General features: G+C 38.2%; 1 protein-coding gene across 1 annotated transcript in view; it reads left to right on the forward strand.

The window, feature by feature from the left end:
* The first annotated feature begins 1700 nt into the window (after window positions 1-1700).
* DARS1 (aspartyl-tRNA synthetase 1) overlaps window positions 1701-26372 on the forward strand; it is a 35222-nt gene continuing 10550 nt past the window's right edge. The window contains exons 1-7 of the mRNA XM_072341622.1: window positions 1701-1868; window positions 3054-3111; window positions 7829-7921; window positions 12927-13029; window positions 20374-20476; window positions 21639-21719; window positions 22176-22235. Coding sequence (XP_072197723.1) covers window positions 1791-1868; window positions 3054-3111; window positions 7829-7921; window positions 12927-13029; window positions 20374-20476; window positions 21639-21719; window positions 22176-22235 — 576 coding nt within the window. The 5' untranslated portion in view covers window positions 1701-1790. The remainder of the gene's footprint in view (window positions 1869-3053; window positions 3112-7828; window positions 7922-12926; window positions 13030-20373; window positions 20477-21638; window positions 21720-22175; window positions 22236-26372) is intronic.

Here is a 26372-nt window from a genome sequence, read left to right on the forward strand (position 1 = left end):
TTGTAGAATTTTTTTTTGTAATTAACAATCCTGTTTTGGCACTGTAAGGCAAAGGGGCTGAAAATGACCCAAGAGGAGGAATTCTGGAAAATGCTTCTCCTGAAAGTTTGGCAATGGAATAATTAATTAAAGTGCCTAATAATTAAAATGCCCTAAGTGGCCGTATTTTATTTTCAGTTAACGCCCCCATCACATTAAAAGGGTTTTTTCCTTCAGAACCACCTTCTCATTATGCTATTCACTACTGCAAGGCTCCCAGCAGAAAAACAGGGGTTACAGGGTAGGTTTGCCGTTATTCAATTTTGCAGCCAAGGCAGCAAAACACCAAAGATTGCAGAGTGCCATCATGCAGATGGTGCTGATCCCTCAGTGGTGAGGCATGAGATTTGCATCTGTTAGTTAAGGCTCAGCAGTGGTTCTGCTCAGTCTTGTGACACAAGTGACATGCTGCAAGAAATCCACGTGCTTTATTACTGTTATTGTTTAAATAGACTGCATGATATCTAATTCTGTGTCTTCTGGTGAGAAGATATGAGAACTAACTGTGGTTTGTCCCTTCTGTTACCGGATCTTTATTACTAGCAATAGCATTTTCCATGCGAAGAAAGGACTTTGTGAAAGCTAAGCGGACATGTAGCTGTGAAGTACGTAGTTCTGTGACACAGAGGCAGAAGGGGAACTTTGCAAGGGGATTCCCACCAGAAGAAAGGCTGAACCGATGCAGAACAGAGTGCAGTAAAATAAACAACTGTAGGGCAGGAAATGAAGAACTCTAATCGATACCGCAAGAAGGATTAGTTAGTCAAATGTGTGAGTTCAAAGCTGCAACTTAAATCAGGCCTGCTAACTCCCTCTTCTTTTCCTGCATGAAATAAACTAGCTTTGGCCATAGCACTCAACAGCTGCTTGCCACTTCGATCGCAGGCATTCTGAAAGCTGGCACCTGCAGCCATCCCCAGCCTCAAAACTGCAGCACTGAGTTAAGCACCCAGCTGCAGGGAAACACCTGGATTTGCTCTTACGTTCCTTCTCCTGAAATGACCAGAGCTACTTTGGGTTTTAGCTAACTAATAATAGAGGATCAGGAGTAGCAGGAAGAGAGGAGACTCACCTACCAGGCTAAAACAGAACAAAACCTCCTTCCCCAGGGAGGTGGTTGAATCGCCATCCCTGGATGTGTTTAAGAGCCGTATGGATGTGGTACTCAGGGATGTGATTTAGCAGAGGGTTTTTAGAGATAGGCTACTGGTTATGCTGCAGTTGGACTTGATGATCTTCAAGGTCTTTTCCAACCTAGGTAATTCTATGATTCTATGATTCAAAAACACACTTCGGCTCAGCTTCTAAGCCAAACCCACCGTGCTAGCAGCAGCCTGCCTGCCACACCAGCTTGGCCTGACAGTTTACCTCAGATCGCAAGGTGCCACACAGCACAGCAGGGCAAACGGGGACCAAACCCACGCGTTCCCCAGCCCCAGTGCTGTGGCCCAGAGCAGCGCACCTCTGCTGTGGCATGACAGATGTCGGTTCCGTATGTGGCTGCTGGAGGTGCCGCACCCCGCCAGCACAGCGCGGTTCTGTGAAGGGCTCCGACCGACCGGCCGCTCACGCACACTGAGGCAGCTCGCACCGCCCACAAGGAGCCGTGAAGTTCCAACGGCTGCGGCTCGAGTCTCGCGATAATCTCGCCGAACGCGCGATACGCGCTCCACGGTCTCGCGAGAGCCGGGCACGGGGAAGCGGCGTGCGGCCGAACCGAGGCAGGCCGAGCGGTGCGGTACCACAGCGAGATGCCGAGCGCCGCGGGCCGCGGCCAGGGCAAGGACAAGGACCGCCGCACGGACAGCGAAGAGCAGCCGGCGGCCGATGTGGGTCACCGTTGGGAAAGAAGGGGGGAAGGGGCGAGCGCGGCGTCGAGGTCCCCAGTCCCCTGAGAATGAAGGGACCGTGCCCGGTCCAACGCGGGTCGGAGCCGGCCGCGGGGCCGGGCGCGGCGTCCTGCGGGGTGGGCGGGTTGGGCCCGAGCGAGGGGCCTGTGGGCAGAGCTGCCGCTCTTTATCCTCTTCTCCCCCCGCACTGGGCCCTGTCAGTTGGTGCTTGGCTGAAGAGCCTCGCCCCTTCCCCGTCACAGAGTGTGTCCCGAGCCCGCGGGACGCGGGTCTCTTCGCTATCACCGAGAAGCGTTGCAGAAGCGCCCTGCCCGCCTGCCCCTTCCCCAGGGCGGTCACTTGCAGACACGCCTGGGCTGCTCGCTCAGAATCAGGCCTCTGCTGCAGAGCCTCGGTGGCTGCTGCTGGCGTGGCAGGAGGTTGTGCCTAAAGACACCAGATCTGTGCTGTGGGTCCGTATTTGGTCAAGAATAAAGACAGTAATCATGAAAATCAGTTCGTTTTGCTATAAAGTCAGTCTTGCTTTCTTTTGAATGTGCATCAGCAACAAGGAATTCTCATTATAGGTGGCTACTGTAAAATTTATATGTGGACCATGGTTAAGCAAAAGTAAAGTAGCCTGGAGTCCCTTCTAAAGCATTTAGGATGATATTATGTTCATTTACTGAATAGAACAAAATAAATGAGTTTTGTTTTCTTTTTTTTATTTGGAAGTGTGTGGGCTTGTTTGGAAGCTATACATGGATCAGAGATCTTTTTAATTAGTATACCCCACCCCAGTGTCTTTCATAACAGATTTTGTTAGTGGTCTGTTAAGCTTGTTTGTACTGTCATGGCAGTCTGCTGGTTTGCTTAGTGTGCCTGAGTACTGGAAGGAAGTGCTCAGAAATGGATCTTCTTCCATAGGGCTTCATTACGTTTTTCAGGAGTAGGCTCTTCATACAGCATTTGTTTGAATAGTGATCCTAATATGTGTTTCCTTTTGGAATTTTTCTTGCAGGGCACAATTTTTTCACTTATATCTTTGAGATTAAATTGTCCCTGAAACACAACTTTTTAATTTAAATGTTTTAGCTGATTGTTTTGTATCACCTCAGATAACTAATGACTTTGTTCATCCTTTTGTGTGTTATTCTTTGATGTATGTTTCTTACCTTTTCTTAGGATTATGCGAAAGAAAGATATGGAGTGTCATCAATGATACAATCCCAAGAGAAACCAGGTCAGTTTGAAAAAAAATATATATATTTAAAGAAGAGGGTGGCAAAAAAAGTTACCTACTGGATATGTTGACTACTTGTTTGAAAATTCATTTACCAGACTTTCTCACTCAGATCCTGCTGTCGTTCTTTCCCTTTATTTGAATATGCTTGGCTGTGTTTGGAGTGCTGTGTCCAGATTTGAGCTCTCCAGTGCAAGGAGGACTCTAATGTGTTGGAGTATGTCCAGCAGAGTGCTGCCAGAATGGTCAGGGAACTGGAGCACAGGATCTGTGAGGAGAGATTGAAGGAACTGGGTTTGTTCATCCTGGAAGGGAGGGGTGGTGATCTTGTTACTGTCTAAAGCTGCTTATCAGAAGAGTGTGGAGAAGATAAAACCAGACTGGCAATTGTGTGATGTTTGGACTGGAGGTCACAGAGACACAAGTTGGAACACAGAAAACTGATAAGATAGAAGAAAACAATATCATGATAATGGTTGGCTATCAACGTTGGGTCTAGAGAGTAAGGAATCACAATTTGGACCATGCCCTACACAGCCTGTCAGTTTTTCTCTGTCACTGCAGGTTTGACTTTTTTCTATTATTGTGGGTTTTTTTTTTTTAATGACATACCAAGTCTTGGAGATGTCAGGGTTGTTTGTTTGTTTCTTAGAATAAGTTCTGCTATGACTTGCTGCAGCAGCTCATTCTGAGTAGATATATTAATATTTATGGGCTGTATTGTTATTCATACCACTGAGAATTCAGAGAATCTTCATTTCAGACTGATACTAAATAGGGATTCCGAATGACTTGTCAGCTAGAGAACAATGTCCCAGGTCAACATCCCAAGAAACATTAATCTTCACATTATTCACTTCATGAAACAGGAATGAGGAAAGGTAACAGACTGGCTTCTGGTAGCTTTTTCGTATTGGAATGCAAAAAGGAAACATCATCTATAACTAGTTGTTTTTTGTTTTTTTCTCTGAATGGTTGTTGTGGTTGACCTCTCAGAGAAATGCAGAATGTAGGGAAGAGAAGCCACAAAAGCGACCATAGGTTGAACATGACTGAAGAGAAACATGCAATATTGTAGCAGAGCAAGAAAATTATTAGAGGCTGCATTAACAGTCATTATTGAATAAAATATGCATTAGCTGTCAAAGAAAGGTAACTAAAGTTGAAATTCTGACAGTGTTAGCCAGTTTAATTGATGGCTGCTGTTGTCTTCTGGTGCTCCATTTCAACATATCTAATTCCTATGAGTTTTGTTTAGCCAGTTTAGCAAAATGAAAGTTGGCTGGGGTCTAAAGAGTGCGGGAAGAAGCAGGAGTACAGCCATCCATACTGACTATGCATAGATAGCACTTCAGTCATGGTACAAAAGGTGTGATGACAAGGAAGAAATAACATCTCAAAGTTAGCATCTTACCAGTTTAACTGCACTGCTGACTGTGAGCTGAAATCCTGTTGGATCTCTTCACCCCCCCACTCTTCTGCAATAGCATTTGGCTCTCTAGAGTTTCTGCGAGCTTTGTCCCTGGTGCCAGTTTCATACCCTGTATCAACAGCTCTGCTTGAGCCCCAAACTGGCCAACTCAGATGAAGAATCAAATTCTCCTTTCATGGAGGAAGTCTTTCCTTGTCAACTGTCTCATGTTCAAAGGAAACATTAAAAAATGCTCTGCAGGAAAAATATATGTTGAGATGGTGAATAGTAAAAGTTATGGGAAGTATGAAAAGGGTGGAGTGCAATGATTATGTTTGTTGTCCCCTCAATCCTCATTTAATAAAACAATTCTCAGCCAGGGTATGGACGAGATTGACTAGACTTTCTGTTGGGCATAAAATAAAAGCTGCATTCTTCTTGTTTAGAAGATGGTTACGCTGAATGCCAAATCAGGTAAAGATAAAAAACAAAATGCCAGTAATACAGATCAGCCCAGTGCCTTTCTCAAGGTTGATGCTCTTACGGATTCAGGAGCCCCAGGCAGGGGGAGTTTTCACCAAAGGACTCATGGGAGAGTGTAGTCATCAATCACTTTCTAAGGGCTAAGTTTATTGTCATGTTACTGTACTCATGGGTTCTTGTTTCTCTCCAGGCAAAATAAAGCTTTTTTCACATGCAAAGTTTTTACATGGATGATCCACCCTGTGCTACTGATCTCACACATCTGTGCCTTTGTTCTTGGTCTGCTTCTGTCTTCTGATGCTGGCTGCTCCACCTATCTGGTGTTCTTACTTCCCATTACACCATGTTTTTACAGTCCTTCCTGCCTTCTTGAAGCTATAATTGCTAGTAAAACTCTGTTTGCCTTTCCACTTTGTCCATTCAGCCCCATTGGTTTCATTTCTTCTCTCTCAAAGCTGCTTTCATCTTAATCTGCTGTTGGCTTTTAGGGTTTTCAATTCAATTTATCTTCCAGTTCTTTTATTCAAAATTACCCAGTAATGTAATGATGCTGGACTGCAGGAATACTGGTCATACCTTTCAATATTCTGTGATGTAACTTAGATGAACCTAGAAAAAAGACTGGTAAGACAGACAGATAATGTGTATGTGTAAACATGATTTTGATATGTACAACCCATAGAAGTTTTGGATTTTTGTTTTCCCATGGTAATGCTAGAGCTCTGAAAAGAACAGTCAGTTACTTGATAAACATGATTTAAAATGGCAGTGAAGGTGGTATGGCATGAGTATGGAATAGAGGCTGGACGTGTTTGGTTTGATCTTTGATATCTGTGTTCCCATGTCTTCATATCAACCGGTGCAAAATTCTAAAATATTTTTTATTTTTACAATATTTAATTATCTGGAAATGTTTATGTGGAAAGAAGGGATGGGAAGACAGAAAATGTAAATATAGCTTGGATTTGTGAAAGAACAAGTAGGCAGTATAATGAAGAGTGTGATGGGAGAACCTTAAAGTTGAGGACAGGAAGCTACATTTGTATCAAGGAAAAGATGAAAAGAAACTGAATGGAGTTCCCTGTGCAATGAATGGTATGTGAGAGTGTGGAGGGAAGGCAGGAGATACAATGTATTGGCTGGACAAGACAAAATGAGGTACAAACAGTTGTGTACACTAACAGACATAGACGTTACCACAAACAAGCAGCATCTAGAGGAAACGGATTTGGGACAGATGGAGTAACTTTTTTCCGTGGGCAAGTAAAGTGATGTAAAAGTTGCTTTGCCTGTTACTGAAAAAACAAAATGACTCTGGTTATTGTTTTGTTACCCTTTTTATGAAAGGTGAAATTGTTTTCAATTTATATCATACAAAAATTTTTTGAATGAGAATTGTCTTATTAGTCTGGATGAAATGTGGACGAGTATGTATAAAAATATATATATTTTTTTAATATTTATAGTGCAGATGGTTCCTGAAACACTAGGGAGTAGCACCTCATTCTGCCTTTATGCTTCTGCCTCGAAAATGTTTCAAGTTTCTAGTATGCAGTTTTAAGTTGACTGAGGTAATTTCAACTGCCTACATATTGTACTCTTGGAAGTACTAAAACTGTATTGTCTTCAGCGTGAGCTAAAAGCATTTAAACACCACTGCCCCCCTTCGTATTTGCAGAGTTCAGAATACTTGTCCTGTGCAGAATAATAGGATTGCAGGGCAAGCTGTGACTGGTATGCAGGGACAGAAGGAGGGAGTTCAGAGCAACAGATGGTAAGCTGGGGTAGGCAAACTTGGGAGAAGTTCAGTTGGGAAGAAGAGATGTCATAGTAAATTTACTGTTATTTAGCAACAATGGAAATGTCTGGGATGTAAGACTTATTAATTGCTTATGCCACCTATTTTGAAAAAGTTAAAAACGTTGCTTATTACACCAAGAAATCTATGTAGGAGCTGTAAATGAAAAGGTGTAGTTAAAACTGTTGAGGTTCTACAACAGGCTATAAATATATTCCCTGATCTGTAGATACTACAATATTTTTTTAGTCTCAAACATTTTTTTGGCCAAAATGTAGGGAAATACCCAATAAGTATATCTCAAGGACTAGTGGCGTCTAGCCAGCAGGTTGTCAGTTCATACTGGTTGTGTATAATCTATAAAGTCCTGATTTATTTACAAGATAAAATTTTCAGTGATTTTTTCCCCTTTATTATGCAAATTAGTTTTCCTACCCATGTATGCAATATTCTTTGCATTTGTCAAGTGCATTAGTTTGTGGGCTTTTAAATTTATTTTAAATCAGAATTTTACAGTGATCTACACCCCACTTACATGTATACAGAGAATAGTCATGTCTTCTCTGAGTCACTGCTTTGCTGCATTCAGCATGCCAACTTTCACCTTGCACAGTGGAGCAAGGCAGATATCCCTTAGCTAGCAGAAATCCAGACCTGTAAGCCCAGCTGTTACTGTGCAGCATGTTGAAGCCCTATCAGAAGTAGTGCAGCCATGCTGGGTTCTACCACCTACGAACTACAATAAGTCTAGCTTTTGTTTTAGTACTGTTTGACCTGCTGTGTAAGTTGAACAGTAAGCATGAACCAAATTAAAGCTACTTGATGAAGTACAACTTGCTGAGAAAGGATGTAGAATCTATGTTTTCAGGAAAAAAAACTGTTATTATGCTGTAGATACCCAAAGTAATAATGTGGATTTATCATAAATTTTAGCAGCGATAGCAGATGAGTCTGAAATTTTATGTGAAAAATGTTTTCCTTGCCCTCTATGGTTTTTTAATGTATTTTTTTTTCCTGTTATGCAGATCGTGTTTTAGTTCGAATAAAAGACTTGACAGAGGAGAAGGCTGATGAGGTGGTTTGGGTTCGTGGCAGAGTCCATACAAGCAGAGCTAAAGGTGAGAGGCTTCCAGGAATTGGATGTGTATTTTCTTGTTTTGTTAAAGTAACCTGAACATCTATTTAAACTTCATGATATTTCAGTGAAAGGAAGCAAAGCAATTACTATCTGCTAATTATATCTTGCATACATGAAAACTTTGTCACGTGGTTACTCAGCATTTGCTTCACCAGTTATTTTCTGTTTTCCACCCACTTTTCCTAAGCACGGAAGAGGAAATGGGATATTACTATCACACTGTAGCAGAAATGGATTTTGTTCTTTATCACATTACAGAATAGAATGTGGACAGCTGTAAGAAACAGTAACTTAAAATGAATATGTATAATTTTTCTGCTTTGGGTGTTAGAGTTGTAAAATAAGTGATTTTAAGCCTCAGTGGGGACAAAAGATTATAGTCATCAATTTTCAGACAGCCATATTTATTTTGATACGTACAAATTATTTTGCTATTCATTTTCTAATCCACATTAAAATTTCAGAATTTTTACTTACTTGCCATTATCTTGATTATTTCAGGTTGGGCTTTTATTTAAGGAACATGATCTTCCTTAAGTAAGAGGAAAAGGGAGCATCCTCTCATAGGTTCTAAATAGCACGAGCTGTCATATTTGGCTGTCTGACAGCCATGTTTCTTCATGGACTCAGAAGTTCTCTCTGGAGATCAGTTTGCCATATGCAAACTTAAACAGGCTTTGGCCTTTTCAGTTGATACGAAGCACTGACAACTGTTGTGCTGGCTTCAGTTACGTTTGGCAGCTCAGTACTGGGATATAAATACTCTGCCTTCCCGAAAGATGAAAGAAGAGAGCATAAGAAAATGGTCTTCACAGATGAAATGTTAACAGTAATCTTAGAACTGGAAATAATGCAAATGAGAGACGCAAATACCTAATTCATTTCTCTTTTTAAGACTTCAATTTTCTTTTTAATTTTATATATATAGATAAATAATTTCCTCTAAATTACTGTCCATACTGTTGTCAATTAAAATAAGGAGCTATGTATAAATAGATGTCTTAATCTGTATTATGATTTTTAGATTTAGAGAGACCTATGTGATTGCCTCAGTAGTTCTGTAGTGTGGTTTTACATGGAAGTAATTTGTTGCTGTGTACAGAAACTGTACAAACCCAAAAGCTGTGGAAGCCTCAGTCATTGCTTAAATTCCACAGCTTGGAATTATTCAGAGAGGAGACAAAAACTAATTTATATGTTACTACTGCTACATAATTGAGCATTCTCATGGCTTTTTCATTTGCTATAGGACAAAAAGTTTAGACTATTGGCACAATTTAGTGTAATAGAGACAGATGCCTTTATGTAGACTGCTAAAACAAAATGGAAGGTTCAGTGGTTATTTATTAGTTTCTCTGCTTTATATAAGTAAATGCTCAGATCGTGTAAGTTGTAGTAACATGCAGCATGACAACATTCAACTTTTAAAGAAGCTGTTGCTTTTCACCTTTCACCTTTGACCTCAGGATAGACTATAGTTTTTTATGACACAATCATGCCTGTTTTCAAAGCTTTTAAAACAGCTTGAAGAATAAAAGCAAAGGAATAGATTCTGAGTATCAAATGTTCTCAGTGTATTGATTGTTCTTTTTCTTCCTTCTTGGACTGACAAGACAGAACAATTCTGACATCCAGGGAATGCTGGTAGGGAATACCGTATGCATGTTTACTTTGGTTTGGGGGGAAGAATCTTAGAACAAAAGCAAATGTTTAAGCTTAAGACGTAATGTTAGCCTTTCCCACACACTGTGTGGCACTATTCCTACTGCTGTGGAAAGGAAAATCTTGCAGGAAACAGGAAAATCTTGCACAAAAATAGCTTTATTTTTTCTTAGAAGATTGATTTTTTTGACTTGCAAATAACCAATGTATCCTTTATTTAACCCTGTTTGGGTCTAACAAGAAAACAACAAAAAGAAAGAATGTGAACAACTGTAGATGCCAGCTGTCTCATATAGCAAGCCACTCACAAGGCCTGATGGAAATTAACTGAAGGATGTATAAAGAATGGGGTGTTGGAAATTTCTGTGAGTTGTACAAAAAATAAAGTGCTCAGGGCCCTTTTTTTTTATGGTAGTCAAAATGTTATTTCTAGCCTTATTTTAAAGCCAGCTTAAGCTACTGATCACGTTTATCATTGAATAGCAGTTGGGAAGTCAGTCTGCGTTCTGCCAAGCAGCCAGAACTTCTGTGATATGTTAGACCAGAACATTGTTTTGTTTTATGGATGCAAAGCTTTTACAAAACAGTATGTTGAAAAGAAGACTGCCACAAAGCACACTACCAACGTATTCCTTTTAAATGCAGCTTATGCAAATTCTTTCCTGCATCCTTTTCTCTCAAGGTCGTGTGTCGCTTGGTACTTCCAAGAAGGGAAATCTGTTTGGTTTTCTGTGAATACTTGATGGGATTCTGTGTTATGTATTCTCTTATTTGTTCTGTGACTGAAAGTTCTTAACTCAATTTTCTTTTGAAACTTTTCATCTTTTTAGACTGTCTCATACAGTCTAAACATTAGTTTAGAATTAGTTTATAGAAGCCTTGAATAGATTACTGTTAAATACGAACAATTAAATGATAGTTGGTCTTAATGCTTTTTGGTGAAATGCCACGTCAAGATTTTGAAACACACAATGATCCCCAAATCTTATTTTTCTTTTCCTCACTCTGATGCTTTTCCAGACCCAAGAGGCAGGGAAGAAAGGAAGCATGTAATCATAGACTAGATTTGGTTATGGCTCATCTTTTTGATGCCTTATCTTGCACATAATAGGCTCTTCTGAGAGAAGTTCTGTTCTCTCCCACAATTTTCACAACTGTGATATTATAATTATTTCTATCAGTGAGGTTTGTTTGATCACTAATGTGTGATTAGAAATTATTGTACAAAACATCCTCTTTTCTCACAGAAACAACTACCATTTACTCATGAGTCCTTCTGTGATGGAAGTACTGATGAGATTTCTAGTGTTTGGGGTTAAGTACAATAGCCTGACTTGCTTCTGATTTGTACAATAGCAAGTTCCTTCATTTATTTTAGTAACTTCCCCATAAATAGTTATTAATTGAGCGACATTATAGTAGTCTTCAGCTATGTATTTTTGTTTGAATGCCTAGTATTGCACTGTGGAATTTGTCATGTTTGGTTAAATTCTTTTTATTGAAAGAAGAGAAAAATACTAATCTTCAAGGACATAACTTAGTCATGTGCTTGGTATAGTCACAATTAAAGAGATATTAAACATGAGATACACCTAGCTTACCCCAAACTTAGCATATTCTATCCTATGAAAAATTTGTATATTTCATGCATTCTATTTCATAGAATCGCAATGTAGGAAAGGACCTACAAGATCATCTGTCTAACCGTCCTCCCATTACCGTAGCTACAGCAAACCACTAAACCATATCTCGTAGCTTCTCATCCAGATGCCTCTTGAGCACTGCCAGGGATGGTGACTCCACCACCTCCCTGGGCAGGCCATTCTAGTGCTGTATAAATGTGAAATACAGACATGTATACCATTTAAAGGCTCTATTTAATTTCTGAAGCCTGTAGTTCTCTAATTCAAATCTGTGACTTAATGTTTGCTCGTAGAAAATATGTGAATGCATCTCATATTGGCTTTTTTACTTAGATATTGCAGGCTCTGGAATATGGAAATGGTTGTAGTCTGTTTTCTAAAAATATGCTGTTAGTTTTATTGCATTTCTGAAATCACAATCATAGGACCAAGTAAGATATTGAGTAATTATGTTAATTTTTAATATTGTAGAGTAGTTTTATGTGTTTGCTTTTATTTCTGACAGATTGTCAAATGATCTGCATTTATCTTTGGTGCTGTTTGTGTGCAGCTATGTGTCGGGAATTGTAATCTACGTGTTTACAAACGACATTTGCAGTTGGCGTTTTTGTGTCAGTGTTCACATTGGCTATTGGTTGTTTGCGATGTTTTATAACATGAAGTCAACAGTAAATGGGAAGTAGCTGTCTGTGACAGCTGCTGCCTTCTTCCTACTTTAACCATTTTAATGAAAATGTTATAACTATGAATCAGAACTTTGAATTGAAATGGTATAGATGCGTTTTGTCACATGCTGGTATGACAGTGAGTATTTCTTCATGCTCTCTCTGAGGAAGAAGCGTTTAAAATTACCATATTTCCTTAAACGTAAGTTAAGCCATGAATGTGTATTGGAGATGTGAGCAGAAATAGGAAATGATTGTAACTGTCACTTAAACAGATTAGAAGGAGCTTTGTTGACTTGGAAATGCCAATTTTGAAAGTCAACAAAGTGCATTATATTCTCCATAAATCACTATTAATTTCCATTAGCTTCCTTTTCCCTAAGCTGTTCACGAATAAATTGCTCTTACAGAAAGTTTTGCTTGGGTCTTTTAGATTCTTGTCATTTATCACAGTCAATACTCCTTTTGTTCCCCTTCATTCTCAATGTGTGGAGTATTATAGAACAACCATTGTTGGTGTAGTCCCTGTGGTGCAAAATCAAGTTTACTTCTCTCAGCAGCTTTGTCAAATGAACTCTGCCGTTTTAATTTTAGAAGTGCCAAAGTACATTGAAGAAGAGGAGAAAAAACTTATTTGAAAACAGTGTAAACTCAACACAGTTGTGAGCAATGCAACAAGTTGAAGTATGATTTTCTTCCAACAGCTGAAGAATAACAGATATTTCACAAGTTACTAATTCTAATTTTTGTCTAGGTATTACCTTTCTTGGAAGGCTTTTTAGAAAATGTTAGTTCACAGGATTTTAGCTGTACACCAGACTTAGTTGTATTTCTCACAAGGTTTGGTGTGTGTGTGTATATGCAGAGCTGAGTGGAGATATAGCTAGAGTGGGTGGGAAGAGAGAGAGAAACTCATTAAAAGCTCAGCTTAATTGCCGAATTACATTTTCTTCATTTACAAAGACCTCGAGTAGCTTGTCCTTAATACACCTGTGTTGTTTTCTTTTGTATTCAGGGAAGCAGTGTTTCTTAGTCCTGCGTCAGCAGCAGTTTAATATCCAAGCTCTTGTGGCTGTGGGACAGCATGCAAGCAAGCAGATGGTAAAGTTTGCTGCCAAGTAAGTAAGCAATTATATCCTGTTGTCAGAGTAAACAATGGTGGGAACCAGGACTCCCAAGGGTTGGGACCATTTTCACACATTAACATCAATGCTTCGTTTGTTTTAAAATGTAGTTATTTAAATTGTCAGTTCACTATTGCATTGAATACATTACACTGACAAAAGATAAAATAGAGAACAGGCTTGAAATTCATTCTGAACTGCTGAAGCAGCATTCTCTTGCCATAGACAACCTACATTTACTTTCAAGCTGCCTAACAAAAAGTCTGGCAAGCTGAGCTTAGTGGGACACTTCATTCTGCGTGATGTTTGTGTGTGTCTGCACATGTTCAGGGTTTTTCTTCTACAAGACAGACAGAGTAGTAATATGTTCTGTAGCCAATACAGATACAAGGCAGCTCCATATTACAAGTGGCTGAGTTGAAGACATGCCTTGTTTCTGTGCACTGAATTAATCTTGCTTACACACCTTTTTTGGCACTAGAAAGTTGGTAGAAGTTAAGATACTTCAAAAATGTTTTTATTTATGATAACATTTAGATTTACCAATTAAAAAAAAAAAAAAGGGTATTTGCAACACTTTAAATTGAGTTAATTGGTTTGTTGCATTCTTAAAGATTAACAAAATTACCTGCCACTGATTCCTACCTCAAGATTGTGCTTTCAGGTTGACCAATACTATGTTTGCATGATGAAGATACTTTTGTAATAGAACTTTATAGTCATGTATAACTACTTGTTCACAAATAGAAATGTGAATCAATCCAGTGCAATAATATGTTTAACATGTGGCGCTTGGGTTGCTTCTGTGTAGTCCTTGGCACTGCTCTCATGCCTGGGAAGGGAGCCTTTGCTAATTAGCTGCAGAAGTGCTACAGCCTTCAACCTTCAATATGTCAGGGAGGGATTCATTAGAGTGCAAACTTCCAGAAGCCAAGTTAAGAAGGTTAGGATAATGCTTCTGCTGATAAGGTTCAAGACAACAGGAGAACAGAACCAGCAGTGTTTTTTATTTGGTGGTGCTTAGTGTTGGCAGTGCGAGTGTGAAGCATGCTGTTTACAGGTGTCTGTGAGCCAAAGTGAAGGGTTGTATTTCTTTTAAAATAGTTTGTTCTCTCCAGCACTTCGAATCTTTGAAAAGAATTGAGTACATAGTTTCTCCATTCCCCACTTCCTCTCCCTGTGCGTAACCTACTATCAGTCTGCATGCACTCTCTCAACAAACTGCGCTACAGAACAGTAAAACAACTCTTAGAGTTGTAAGCTTGCTCTCCTCCAGTTTTCTCAAGCATCTCTGTTTTTCAGTTTTCTCTGTGTTTCTTTGCTGAATTTCTTACATTTCTGTTTCATGATCAGCAGAGATCTGTCATAGTAGCTCACAAGAGGGAAAGTCAGTCCTTTCTGTTTTCTTCTTTGAACTGATTCTTCCACTTGTAAGCCTCCTGTGACCTTTTTGTTTGTTTACTTTTTTCTTTTTTTACTACATTATTTTTCTGGCAGGTTAAGTGATTTAAACTCCACCGTGGAGATCCGCAGCTAGCAAGAGGTGATATCTGCAAAGACTAGAGGGCAAAGCTAATAAAATACCTTTCAGCTGCCGTGAGCTCTTACATCAGATGGAACCTTATCCTTAATTTCTTTCCAATTCTCTGTCATCTTCCCACTTTTCTTGATATGTCAGACCAAACTTCCTCTGACAGACCAGATTCATGTTTGTACACTGTTTGAACTTATCATTCTGTTCCAATTCGTGGTAGTATTTGATGTTTAAATCCTGATAATGCAGATTGTCTAATTTATAGCATGCATGTTTTACTCACTGTTTGTGCTTCTGAAATGCCTAGATGTTGACTGTAACATGCACTAAACTTTCTGTGCTACAGCCTTCTTGGGTTTTGTTTTGAGGGCTCCTTTTTTTTTCTTTTTTAAAAACTATTAGTGCAGTCATTCCTTCCCACCAACAAACCTGCTTTATTAATATCCTCCTGCGCTCTCACTTTTTCCAGTGTTTTATCTTTTTCTCAGTTCTGTCTGATGCCACCATTGCAGCTGCATCTTGTTCTTCAGAGGCTGCTCTTCCCTGACTTCCAAGTGCACTGGTGGTTACCACGTCAGTGCCACCTGAAGCACAATGACAGTATGAGCTGTGTCTTTAGTTGCCTTCCTGCTCGTTTTCACGTGCTGTGGAACGATGCTGTTATTATTAGCAGATGAAGCTGATCTTCGGTGCCTAAAAATAACTGTATTGTTTCTCTGCCTTTCTCAGTTCTTCATCTCCTTTTGTTTCCTGCACGTTACGCGAGGAAATGAACATTTATCAAAGAAAATATTCAGCTTTAATACCTTACATTTCATTCAGTTATGGGAACTAAACTTTTTCACTTTGTTTCATGTGGTACTTTCACATATTAGGATAATGGTTATGGAACTTTATTTAAAACAGCTCGGGAACTTCTGCACTGTGAATTTTAAGGAAAAATTAAGGTTGTGTAAAAGCTGATTAAACGATGAACATCTTTTGTACAAATTTTCATAATAAACCAGTTCCTCTTTTAGATACTGGCACCTGGAAACAGGGCTTTCACAACCTTCTGTGGTCTAGCAACAACATTGCATACTCAACTGTAATATTCGTATCCTGATTTATCTCTATTATCCTAAGAATGTGAGTTCTTTTTGTGAGAGATGCTTCACACTGGTTCACCACTGTTTTAAAGAGATTTCTGTGAGTTTGACAATGAAGAGTTTCTAGCCGAACTTACATTGAGATTTTCCATATGTTCAAGATTAATATTCAGGAAGGTGAGAAATTATCAATTTGGAATCATGGTAGATAACCAACTTAACAGGGGTTCATGCAGTTCTCCGTCCTGTTCTGTTGTTAGGTTCTGAAAAAGGAATAAAATGCCATTAGTGTAATATATGCTAGCAATTAGATTATTACTGCAATATTGTCCTCTTTGTTGCCTTTGTGTCTGAATACACATCAAATCAGAGAAGGCTGATGACAAAGTAGCATGCTGAAAGAATTTGTAGTCAGGTAAATCTGTGAGGCTAAAGAAACCTGTCTGTTCTATCCAAGATAAATCAGTAATGTAAGTCCCAGCCTGATAGCACCTGTGTGTAATTTCAGCTATTTTAAAAGTGACCTCTTTCTTTTTTTAAAGTCAGTTGTATTGCATCCATTTTTCTCTTGCATTCACATAAACTACAATTGGTTATTTTATAACAATTACTTATACTTCCAGATTTAATATAGTATTAATATTGTGATTTGTGCAGTCAGCTTACACCAAACAGTCTTGAAGAAAAAAACAAGAAAGAAAATATCTGAAGATGCTTTCACAATTAAAACATTTTCTACTTAAAGGAAATAAATAGTGAAGTTTCTCCCAATTCTTCAGACTTTTGATCAAGCAAATATTGTGATTTACTCAGGGAGGTCCCCAGGGGTTCAGCTTGCAGCAGGAAGGTGTTGTCATACAAACCACAGTGATGCAACCCTGTGGTTGAAAGAGTCTTGGCTAATAGACGTGCATAGATGTGAGTGATGTAACGCCTCTAGTGGATGTTTTCATATTTATAGTCTTGGGTTTGTTTTGTTTTCTTTTTTTAATGAGCATAAAGGAACATTTTCTTCTGCAGGGGAAGCGTTTATCTTTGGACATTATGAATCTATTACTAAGATAACTCTTTTAAGGATCAAACAGTGTGAAGATGTAATCTGTCTTCTTCATGCATTCCAATTTACTTTCAAGACTTTTGTAATATGAATTGGAGATGGAAGTGATGGCCACTTGGACAAGTTTTTCTGCTCTTTGTTTACTTTTTGTTTTGTTCTTAGTTACCATGGGGAATATTACTTTAAAAAAAATAGAAAAAAATGTGCTGCTACTTTTGGGAATGCTTTGAACATTATGCTGTAGTTACCACTATTTAATTAAAGCATCTTCTTGTTCTAATTTCAGCTGAAATTACCATTTAAGTAATGTTCCTAGAATTACCTGTTGGGATCAAAGCAGCGTTTTCAGCTTACATTGTTCATTTGATGAATGATGATTAGGGAATGCAGGCTGTTCCAACATTAGATCTTGCTGAGCTCAGTTCAAACAGAATTCAAAACACGAGGTTTTATTTGCATAGGAGTGATGCAGGTAAACTTGGTTGGATGTGCAGTCCAAATGAGGAAAAGCACGTTTTCTGTTGATCAGATGGAAGTTTAGAATAGATTATGAGTGGTTGTAAACACAAAGAAATTCATAGACAGAAGAAAACTTGGTAGTGCTATTTGTGTCCAGGCATTTACATGAAAATTTACATAAAGGTATCTGCATAGGTAGGAACTGAACTGAAATACATGGAATTATATTAAAAAAAATACTAAGTGATGTTACAGTTTTTGAAGGGTGTTCTAGACCAAGAAATACAGTTGCTGGAGAGAGGGGAGAAAAAAGCCATGTTTAATCACAGTTGCAAAGTTTTTAAGTTTTAGGCAAGTTTGCAAAGCAGAGTTTGCAGTTACAGGGATGTAGAAGTTTCTTCCTGTATTTTTGATCTGATACAATTTTGCATATCTTGAATTCTGTATGTACTCTGATCACAGATCTGCAGTGACTTCACTAACAGGTTCTCAGCCATGGGATCAGTGGTCTGAGTCATACAGCACATTTACCTTTATCTGTTATTACAGTTTTTGCAATGTGTAGAACTTTCTTCAGTATGTTTACAGCACTTTTTTGTTTGCAGTAAAAGCACGAGGGATTTATTCAGCAGATTCAGAACTTTAAATTTCAACCAGATTGCTGCCATTGGTGAAAAAAGTGAGGGAAGTGGAAGAGAATCGTTTGAGGGGAAAGTGCATTAGCATAGGTGTAAAGCTTGGTTTGTTTTATACATTGATTTATTTGAAAAGCAGAGGGAAATTGTAGTTAGACCTAATATGTTTTAGCATGATGTGTTCTGTGCCTTAATCTTTTTAAGCAGTTTTAAACAGAATCATTTGAGAGAGTGCATTCAACCATCATTTCCCCGTGTCTTTCTTGAATTCGTTGTCTCTTTAATGAGATGAATGGATTCTCATCCCTTATTAAATGAGTTCTGATTTAAAGCCTACGATCAGCCTTTGTTTTGTATGTTATATTGGTTTGAGCAAGTGCAGCTCTTTTAAAAACGTACTACTCAGAAGTTTTATACATGATGATGTTAGCTCATGGTTAAGCATATAGAGCACTGTGGTCTGTATACCTTTTAGAGCAGCTGACAAGTTCTATCACCTGAAAGTATTGCTATCAAAGAAATAGTCTAATCACTTAAAATGCTGAAATTTGGCAGGTTTATTTCCCCAGTTCCTTGTGATTCATTTCTAGTGACTCTTTGAAGTTTTGAGAATACTGTTGCTTGAATTTCCAACTGTTAATTATTAACTTCGTCAGATTTCTTTTTTAATTTTGTGTTAACAAAATTATTCAGAAAGTCTGTTGAATGATTTAAGTTTGAACTTAACTTTATGAAATGAAGCAGTTTGTTCTAAGTCAAACCAAAGATCTGTTAAGCTTCTCTTATGGATGGTGGTGCTGAGGCCCTGGAACAGGCTGCCCAGAGAAGCTGCTGATGCCACATCTCTGGAGGTAGGGAAGGCCAGACTGGACAGAGCTCTGGGTGGCCTTAACTGGTGGGGGGCAACCAGCCCACAGCAGGGGGCTGGAACTGGCTGATCTTTAAGATCACTTCCAACCCAAGGCATTTGATGACACATCAGGCATAGCAGAACACAGAATAAGCTACTAGTCATACTCGGCAGCACTTAGCATTCATATCTCAGCTCCTTCTGGGTCATACCACAAAGGCTTTGTTGGAGATGAAAGCCAAGTTTCTCTCAGCAGTTGAAAAGATAGACTTCATTGTTTAACCGGGTTAAAAAAAAAAAGTGAGAGAGAAACTAGTTCCAAACAGCTATTTCTAAAAAGAAGCCTTTCAATCCTGATGAGTTTCTCGTGTGGTTTTACTGTAGCTGTACAAAAAGACCATCAGTTTAGAATATCTAGATTTTACTCACAGCTCTTAGAGTGGCTCTGGGAAGTGCTAGATAAACTAATGGAGATGCAAGTGATTTGGGCTGTAGTTACCACCAGCAGTAGCTTGCACCTACTTGCAACTCTGCCTTTCTCTGCTTTAAATGGGGATTAGTGCCCATGAGTTTTGTGCATTAAAATATTTATCTTAGTACCTCCTAATTGAGCTTTATGGAAGAAGTTTGGGGTTTGTTAGTGTGGGGGTTTGTTGGGTGTGCAGAGGAACCTTACTAACTCAGAAGCTGACTTTGTAAACCTGAAGATTGTTAACTGCTTTTTGATTTGCCAAAATGAGTAGTGGACAGCTTGCCTGTGTCCTTGCTTGCCTCTTACTGGTTGCGGTTTCATGACAGGCCTACTGTTCTGCTTTTGAAGGGCTTGCGTGGTCAAATGTTGTACATAAGGTGCTTTCCAGTCATCTCAAGAATGCCTGAGATGTGAAAGATAAAGTTAATTGTAACTTAATTTTCATAAAGAGGAAAGAAGCATTTTCTGATATTTTATCTTTTGTAAGCAGGCTGACAAAGAGGCAGAGTGAAACTGTATCTTCAGTAGAGGTGCAATTGCAGGAAGTACTGGATTTAAACCCAGTAATTTTCTACAGTACCTAAATAATTCATATGAGCAATTTTCATTTTTCATCTATCACTCTCAAGACTTCTGTTATTGTTTGCTTATAACACACATACTTTATTTCATACTGTTGGAAGATTTTAAAGATGTTATATAGTGATTTAATATACTCTTAATGACTGTTAGTGGAGAGTAGTTAAGATGTCCTCTGTTTTAAAGAACTGACTTAGGAGCATCTTGCATCTTTCAGTAACAAGTCAGATAGTTTAAACAAACTCAGTCAGGTTTTTTTTTGCCCTCTAGATCTAGGACTTCCTTTCAGTTTGTTGTTCTGCTGTTCAAGACCCATCTTTCAGATAATTGCATCAGCTGACACATGCAAGAGTGTATGTGGCCTAGAAAAAGAACTATGCAACTTGTCAGTTTATGTATACACACACAAAGAATGAGCAATTACTAAGCTTAATTATAATTCTTTCCCTTGTAATTCTTCCATCCCAGTCTGAATTTATTGTGGCTGGTGATGTTTTAGTGACATCCTTTATTTGTTCATTGATTATGTATAATAAATATCTAAATTCTTAATTCTGTTTTGTTGTTCTAGCAGTCCATACAGTACATTTACATGCTAGTGCTAAGTGCTGAATCTGGTGCAGTGTGCAATGAAATTTAGTAAGGCTACTATCTTTATTGACAGCATCAACAAAGAGAGCATTGTGGATGTAGAAGGCGTTGTGAGGAAAGCACATCAGAAAATCGGAGGTTGTACTCAGCAAGATGTTGAGCTGCATGTTCAAAGGGTAATTTTTTAAGCAAACTGAACACTGTCTGGGATTATCTATCTATTTAGTCTGTCTGTCTTTCCACATATATCAACTTTGTAGTCCAGTACCAGAGAAATAAGCTCCTTTAAACTACACATTTCTGTATATCATACATAAACATGAGATGATCATGTTTTTAAAATATTTGATTTTCAGTATGTCCTGATTTTAGTTGCCACTTAAAATATACTAACATTAAGTTAATCTCCCTGGATCGATTTGGCTAGGAATGCTTGTAATTCTTAAGTGCAGCAGGTACTGTAATAAGAAGTCAGACACTTCTTAGGTGCAAATGAGAAGTTTCTTCTTTTTGGGGAAGTTACTGTTTTCCCCTTAGTGAAATGGCATGGAATGCATAAAGCACTGACTCACCAATATGGAAGCTCTTGAAATCCAAGGTTTCCATAGCTTGTGTCATAGGGCTGGAAGAAGTGCTGCTTTATAATTTGGTTAACAGAATATGCATTTAAACCTTTGTTTGCTTATAAAGCCGCTACACAAACACACAGTTGTCTCAACAGTAAAGTGGTTATTATAGTTGTAGGAAGGTAGTTCTTAGCTAACAGCACTGTGGAAAATGTGCAGATTTTGAAGAAATATGTGTGCAAATTGTCAAATGCTTGATTTTTCTAGAAGAATGTGAAATTAACTAGCTCTGACGAGGCTTTAGAGCAGGGTGTCTTGCATTCTCTGTGTGTTTTATCTACCTCATAAATTCTTGGTCTGAAATAGCTCCTTCAGATTCATTCGGATGGTAAGTAAAACAGTGCTTGGACAACAAAAAGAATGAGATGTGCCTGCTGCAATCAGAACCTGAAATGGTGAAATCTAGCAGTTTTAGACCTGGCATTCATGCCAGTAGGCTTGTCCCTCAGGCAGCCTGTACTTGTTCAACTTGGTACCTTTCTGCTGCCAAGGGGAAAAAAAATAAATCTTTGAGAAAGGAAGTCAGATTTAAGCGCTTCCAATATTACCGTGGGACTGCACCCATGTACATTGACTTTGTGAAAAAAATCAGTTTTCCAGCTAACAGCCTATGCAAACACTGTTTCATGTTTATGCCAGAAATATCCTGTTGTAAATCACACCTTCTTTTGTGCTGAGTATCATGCTATTTTTGTTCCTATCTCACTTTCAGATCTATGTCATCAGTTTAGCTGAACCCCGACTCCCTTTACAGCTGGATGATGCAGTTCGGCCAGAAGTGGAAGGCGAGGAGGTGAAAACTTCGAGTACATTTTATTATATCTGTAATTGAAGAAAAGTAGGAAAGCCTGGCAGCTTCCATCATGCAGCGACTTTGGTTTTTTGTTATGTTTAGCTTTCGTTATTATTCCGTTATTAGCTTCCACTGTTATGTTTATTTCCATTATGTTTCTCCAGAACTGTATTAGAAATTTCTACAGATTTGATTTCTGCTGAACTGCAGTAATAGGTCAGAACCAGTGGGCTTTTAGTCTTAGGTGTTCTAGACCCTCATCGCTGGTTTCTGCCTGTGACTGTGGAGAAGTTATAGCTTAAAACTTGCTGTACCAGCAGTTGGATGTTCTTCAGACTGATCTAGAAGATCTGAATTGAGAAGTATCTCTTGGCCTTTAACCAAAGGACATTTTTCTCCAATACTTTCCTTTTAGGTTTGTATATATTCATTATGTATTTTTGCACAACTGTTTAGGATGGAAGAGCTACCGTAAACCAAGATACAAGACTGGACAACAGAGTCATTGACCTGAGGGTAAGGAATGAGATTTGTTGCCTGTTTACTTGCAGGTGAGCACTTGCAGTTGTTCACTGTGCTAATCCATGCAACAGTGTGTTTTGGTGTATCTAGTCCTGCCTTCAAAGTTACGATAATGGTAGTTTCTCAGTAAACCAAGCTGTTGGTCTGAGAAGTAAAACAAAAAGATCATTTTTAAATTGGAAAATCTGGAAAAGTTCTGGCACAGAGATGCTTAAAGCATTTGAATATCTGATCTACTTATTTCAGCAATTAAAACTACTTGTGCAAATCATTTCATTTGGAACAAAGATATAATGGCTTTTCACTTGACCTTATCATATGTGATACTGAGCAGCTTCAATTTGTGATTACTTTTCAAGATACTCCATATCTCATTGTACTCGTCTCTTCATCTCTATCTTTTAAGTTTTTGATGAAAAGAATTCTGTACTACTGAGAATTAAAGAATCATCAGCTTCGAGTAATGGTAAGGCAGAGTGTATTAAATTGAAAAGAGAACTCTGGACTGTTAAAAGTTCAAGTGTTGCTTGAACTTCTGATGATGCCAAAGAATACTTAACAGCACACCAGAGAAACTTAAGAAAATGATTTAAATAAATGAAATATGTGTATAATAAGTTGGAAAGAACTACCAACCCTGAATGGATGAGAGGAGTAACAGAAAATGAAATAACAGTTAAAATACAACCTGAAAGTAATAGCATGGAAGTTTGGTTGACTGTAATTAAGATCAGAGCTTCTATGGAGTAAATCAAGGTAAATAGTAAAGGTGGAAAAAAACACACACACAAAAAAACTGTAATGCCAGAATATACACAGGACATGAAACAAAGAGATGGGCTAAAATTCTTATATCATAGTCACATAGAGTTATATAATGACTTGGATTAGAAGGGACATCAGGGATCATCAGATTTCAACCCTACTGCTGCAGGCAGAGTTGCCAACTCCTGGATCACATATTAGATCAAGTACTAGATTTGCCTGGACATATCCATTAGTCTATTGTGACTCTTCTTTTACGTATCTCTGCCAGTGTAGTCATGGAAAATAAGTTGTCACCAGTCTAGCTGGAGGGTAAGTGAATACTGCTATAACCTTTCCTAAATTATACAATTGTATGTGAGTATTGTGTGTTCCAGTCATTAGAACACCATTCATTCAGCAATGTTCGTCCTTTTGTTTGAGTTCTGATTAACTCTGTCTCTATATGAAAGACAGACTACTGGACTGAGGTGAAACTTGATCAGAATAGCTCTAATGGAGTTGCCGTAATGATCTGTTCCTACTAGTATGGGAGGAAGTCCCAACCACAGATGCATGTACCATCTAATTTTGGGGTTTCCTCAGTGCTCTGGTGTTTTAAGGAAGAAGAAAGTAATCAAGTACCAAAAATAAAGATACTGATTTTTTTGGAGGCAGACTTAACAAATGAAATGCATAGGCCATGGCTAGACTTCAATTAAAAAAAAAAAAAAAAAAAAGACCTTTCTGAGGAATGATAATTTGTGAAGAATCTGTTCCTCATCTTTTAATTCCTAAAATATAGATCCCATATCCTTTGGAGTAGAAAAACTGGGGATGTAAAGTTGAGAGTCCCTGTATAGATGAGATTTTGTTTCACATATCTGTAGGTGACTGTAAGAAAACTGCTGTTGACCCAAATATATGTTTTTCATGATGGTATAAAGAATATCAGTGTATTTAATACTAGATGTGTTTGATTAACTGATCATTCATTGGAAGAATTCAAAAAGGCAGTTGGATTGTGTTTCTGAATTTCTGCCTTTCTGCTATGCTTAACTGCAGCATTCAGCCATACATAGGCTTTTCATATATGTGAAAACACCCAAAGAAAGTGTTAAATGATCATACATCAAAAATATCTGCAGTAAAGCAATAAAGACAAGCCAATATGTGAAGTACTGATATATTTTTTTTAATTTTTAATTTTTTTGTTTGTTTGTGTTGTTTTAGATCTTGCTTTTTAGTATGTCTTGCTCTGAAGAAAAAATCAATGGAGGTTCCTCAGTTTGCAGCGATAGACCTGACTGATAGCCTTGCTCTGGTTTATTTTTTGATGTCCAGCAAGGTTTTTATCTTAATAGCATCTGTCCAAATTTGATTTGAGTTATACATGTTCAGCAGTCCTGATGCTATAATTATGTCTGCTAATGCACAGCTTATTGTGACCAAAGCATAGTTCTTTAGAGCCAATATTACCTTGTTTAGACTGCTTAGGGGTAGTGTATAACCATTAAACAGTACTTTCAGTAGCTCATGGTTGACAGATTGTTATATATACATTGATCTTAATGCAGTTTTTTTTCCTGTTGACTTGATTACTTTAAGCTTGATTTCAGTGTGTTGAATTTGATTTACTTGTTGAAAAAGCTGTTGTCTCCTGACTGACTTTAAGCTGTAATGACAACCAGATATGCTGTTTGCTGTAGTTTGCAGTGATTTTGTTGTGCTGAAATAACACAGTCCCAATCCTTTCAGCAACAAACTTCACATTCTCCTCTTGTTACACTGTAAAGTAATACTGAATTTGAATGAAACAGTTGATTTCAGTCAATCCGAAATGCAGAAATTGTTACTGAAGGCAAATCCTGATTCTGGTGGAAGAGGAGATAGTTACAGCAGGTTAAGAAAAAAGCAAAAGTGAAGTGATAGTAGAACAAATTCAGCAGCTCATGTGAGAGGGAAGAGAAGTTTGCAGCTTTGCTCATTTGCGTCTTCATCACACCTCTGTGAGATATGATCTCATAAGGTGTTAAATGCCTTCAGTTCTGTTGAAATACATTTGTCTGTCTGGTAACTTACATGGGTATTACTATTCACATGACGCTGATTGTGCAAAATAGAACATAGTTATTTTTCTTTTATAATCTTAAAGTGTTAAACATTTTTTCTGCTGCCTGTAACAAAGAGTAATTATTAGAAATAATGAGTTTTCCCATGAAATCACTAAGTTTAAACAGCAACATTTAAGTGGCATATGTTTGTTTCAGTTTTTGCTTTGCATTTGAAGGCTGTAGTGTCTTTGCTGTTGTCTTAGACAAGAATTTACTGGTATATGCGTGTCAGAGTTTATAAGTGTGAACAATACAGGAAAGAATGTCGTACTGAAATGTTGAAGGCTAAGATGTTTAAAAATCCATATTCGTTTTTCACAACTGCCCTAGTTTGCTGTCTTGAATGATTTTCTTCAGTCCCTCTTTGTCCTAAATGTTCCACCACAAAGGACATTAATTAAATTTGTAAAACTTTGCTTTGATAATTGCTATTTTGAAAGATAAACTATCATTACCAATAGGGTTAGGAAGACTGCGTCTTTGCATCCTCACTACAGCAAGGGGGAGTTGCTAGCTCACAAACTGTTGTCAGTAGGGATGTATTAGCTGTTGACTCTGTGCACACTTTCAGACTTCTTAGCAAGTAATTGCTTTCAGATTGAAATACCATTTCTCTTTTTCATAAGAGTATGTGTCTTAGAGCCACATTCTTACCTACTCAGGCATCAAACTGGTGTTGGTTCATCAGAAGGGCAAGGAGTCACTGTTACTACCTCACTTCAAATCAGTGTTGTGCAACTGTTTCTTAGCATCTTTCAAAGTTGGTCCGGTTTATCAAAAGCCATTCTGGTAAACCTAAATGTGACTGGATTATAATCTTCTAAAGTCTCTTCACATTTCTAAGTAGGAGATGGCTTGAAAAAACAACAACAAAACCATATAAGTGTGTGTGTGTGTGTGTATGAAAGTATGTATATATCCTTTTGAATCACTGAGGCATTCTGGTGTAACACTGCCAAATCATGAGAAGAACTGGAGCTGAGTTTCTTGTCCTGGCATATCTCTGACTGTGCAGCATCTGGGGAAGAATAGTGGAAAAGTTCCAGGGCATTTTTGTATTTGTTGCTTGTAACCTCTTCTCCTTAGTTTTGAAAGTAGTGGGAGTCGTGGCTGTGGTTACTGCTGTCAGACAGAGAACTGCCAGCAGTTATTTACTGATCTCAACCTCTGTAATACTTTATCTGCTCTGATTGCAAATCACTCCAAATTACTACAAATCTACAGTATTAAAAATGTTTTCTCTTTCAGTTTTTCAGTTAAGGGATATCTTTTA

The sequence above is a fragment of the Excalfactoria chinensis genome, chromosome 7 (assembly GCF_039878825.1).
Source record: "Excalfactoria chinensis isolate bCotChi1 chromosome 7, bCotChi1.hap2, whole genome shotgun sequence".
Classification (NCBI taxonomy): Eukaryota; Metazoa; Chordata; class Aves; order Galliformes; family Phasianidae; genus Excalfactoria; species Excalfactoria chinensis.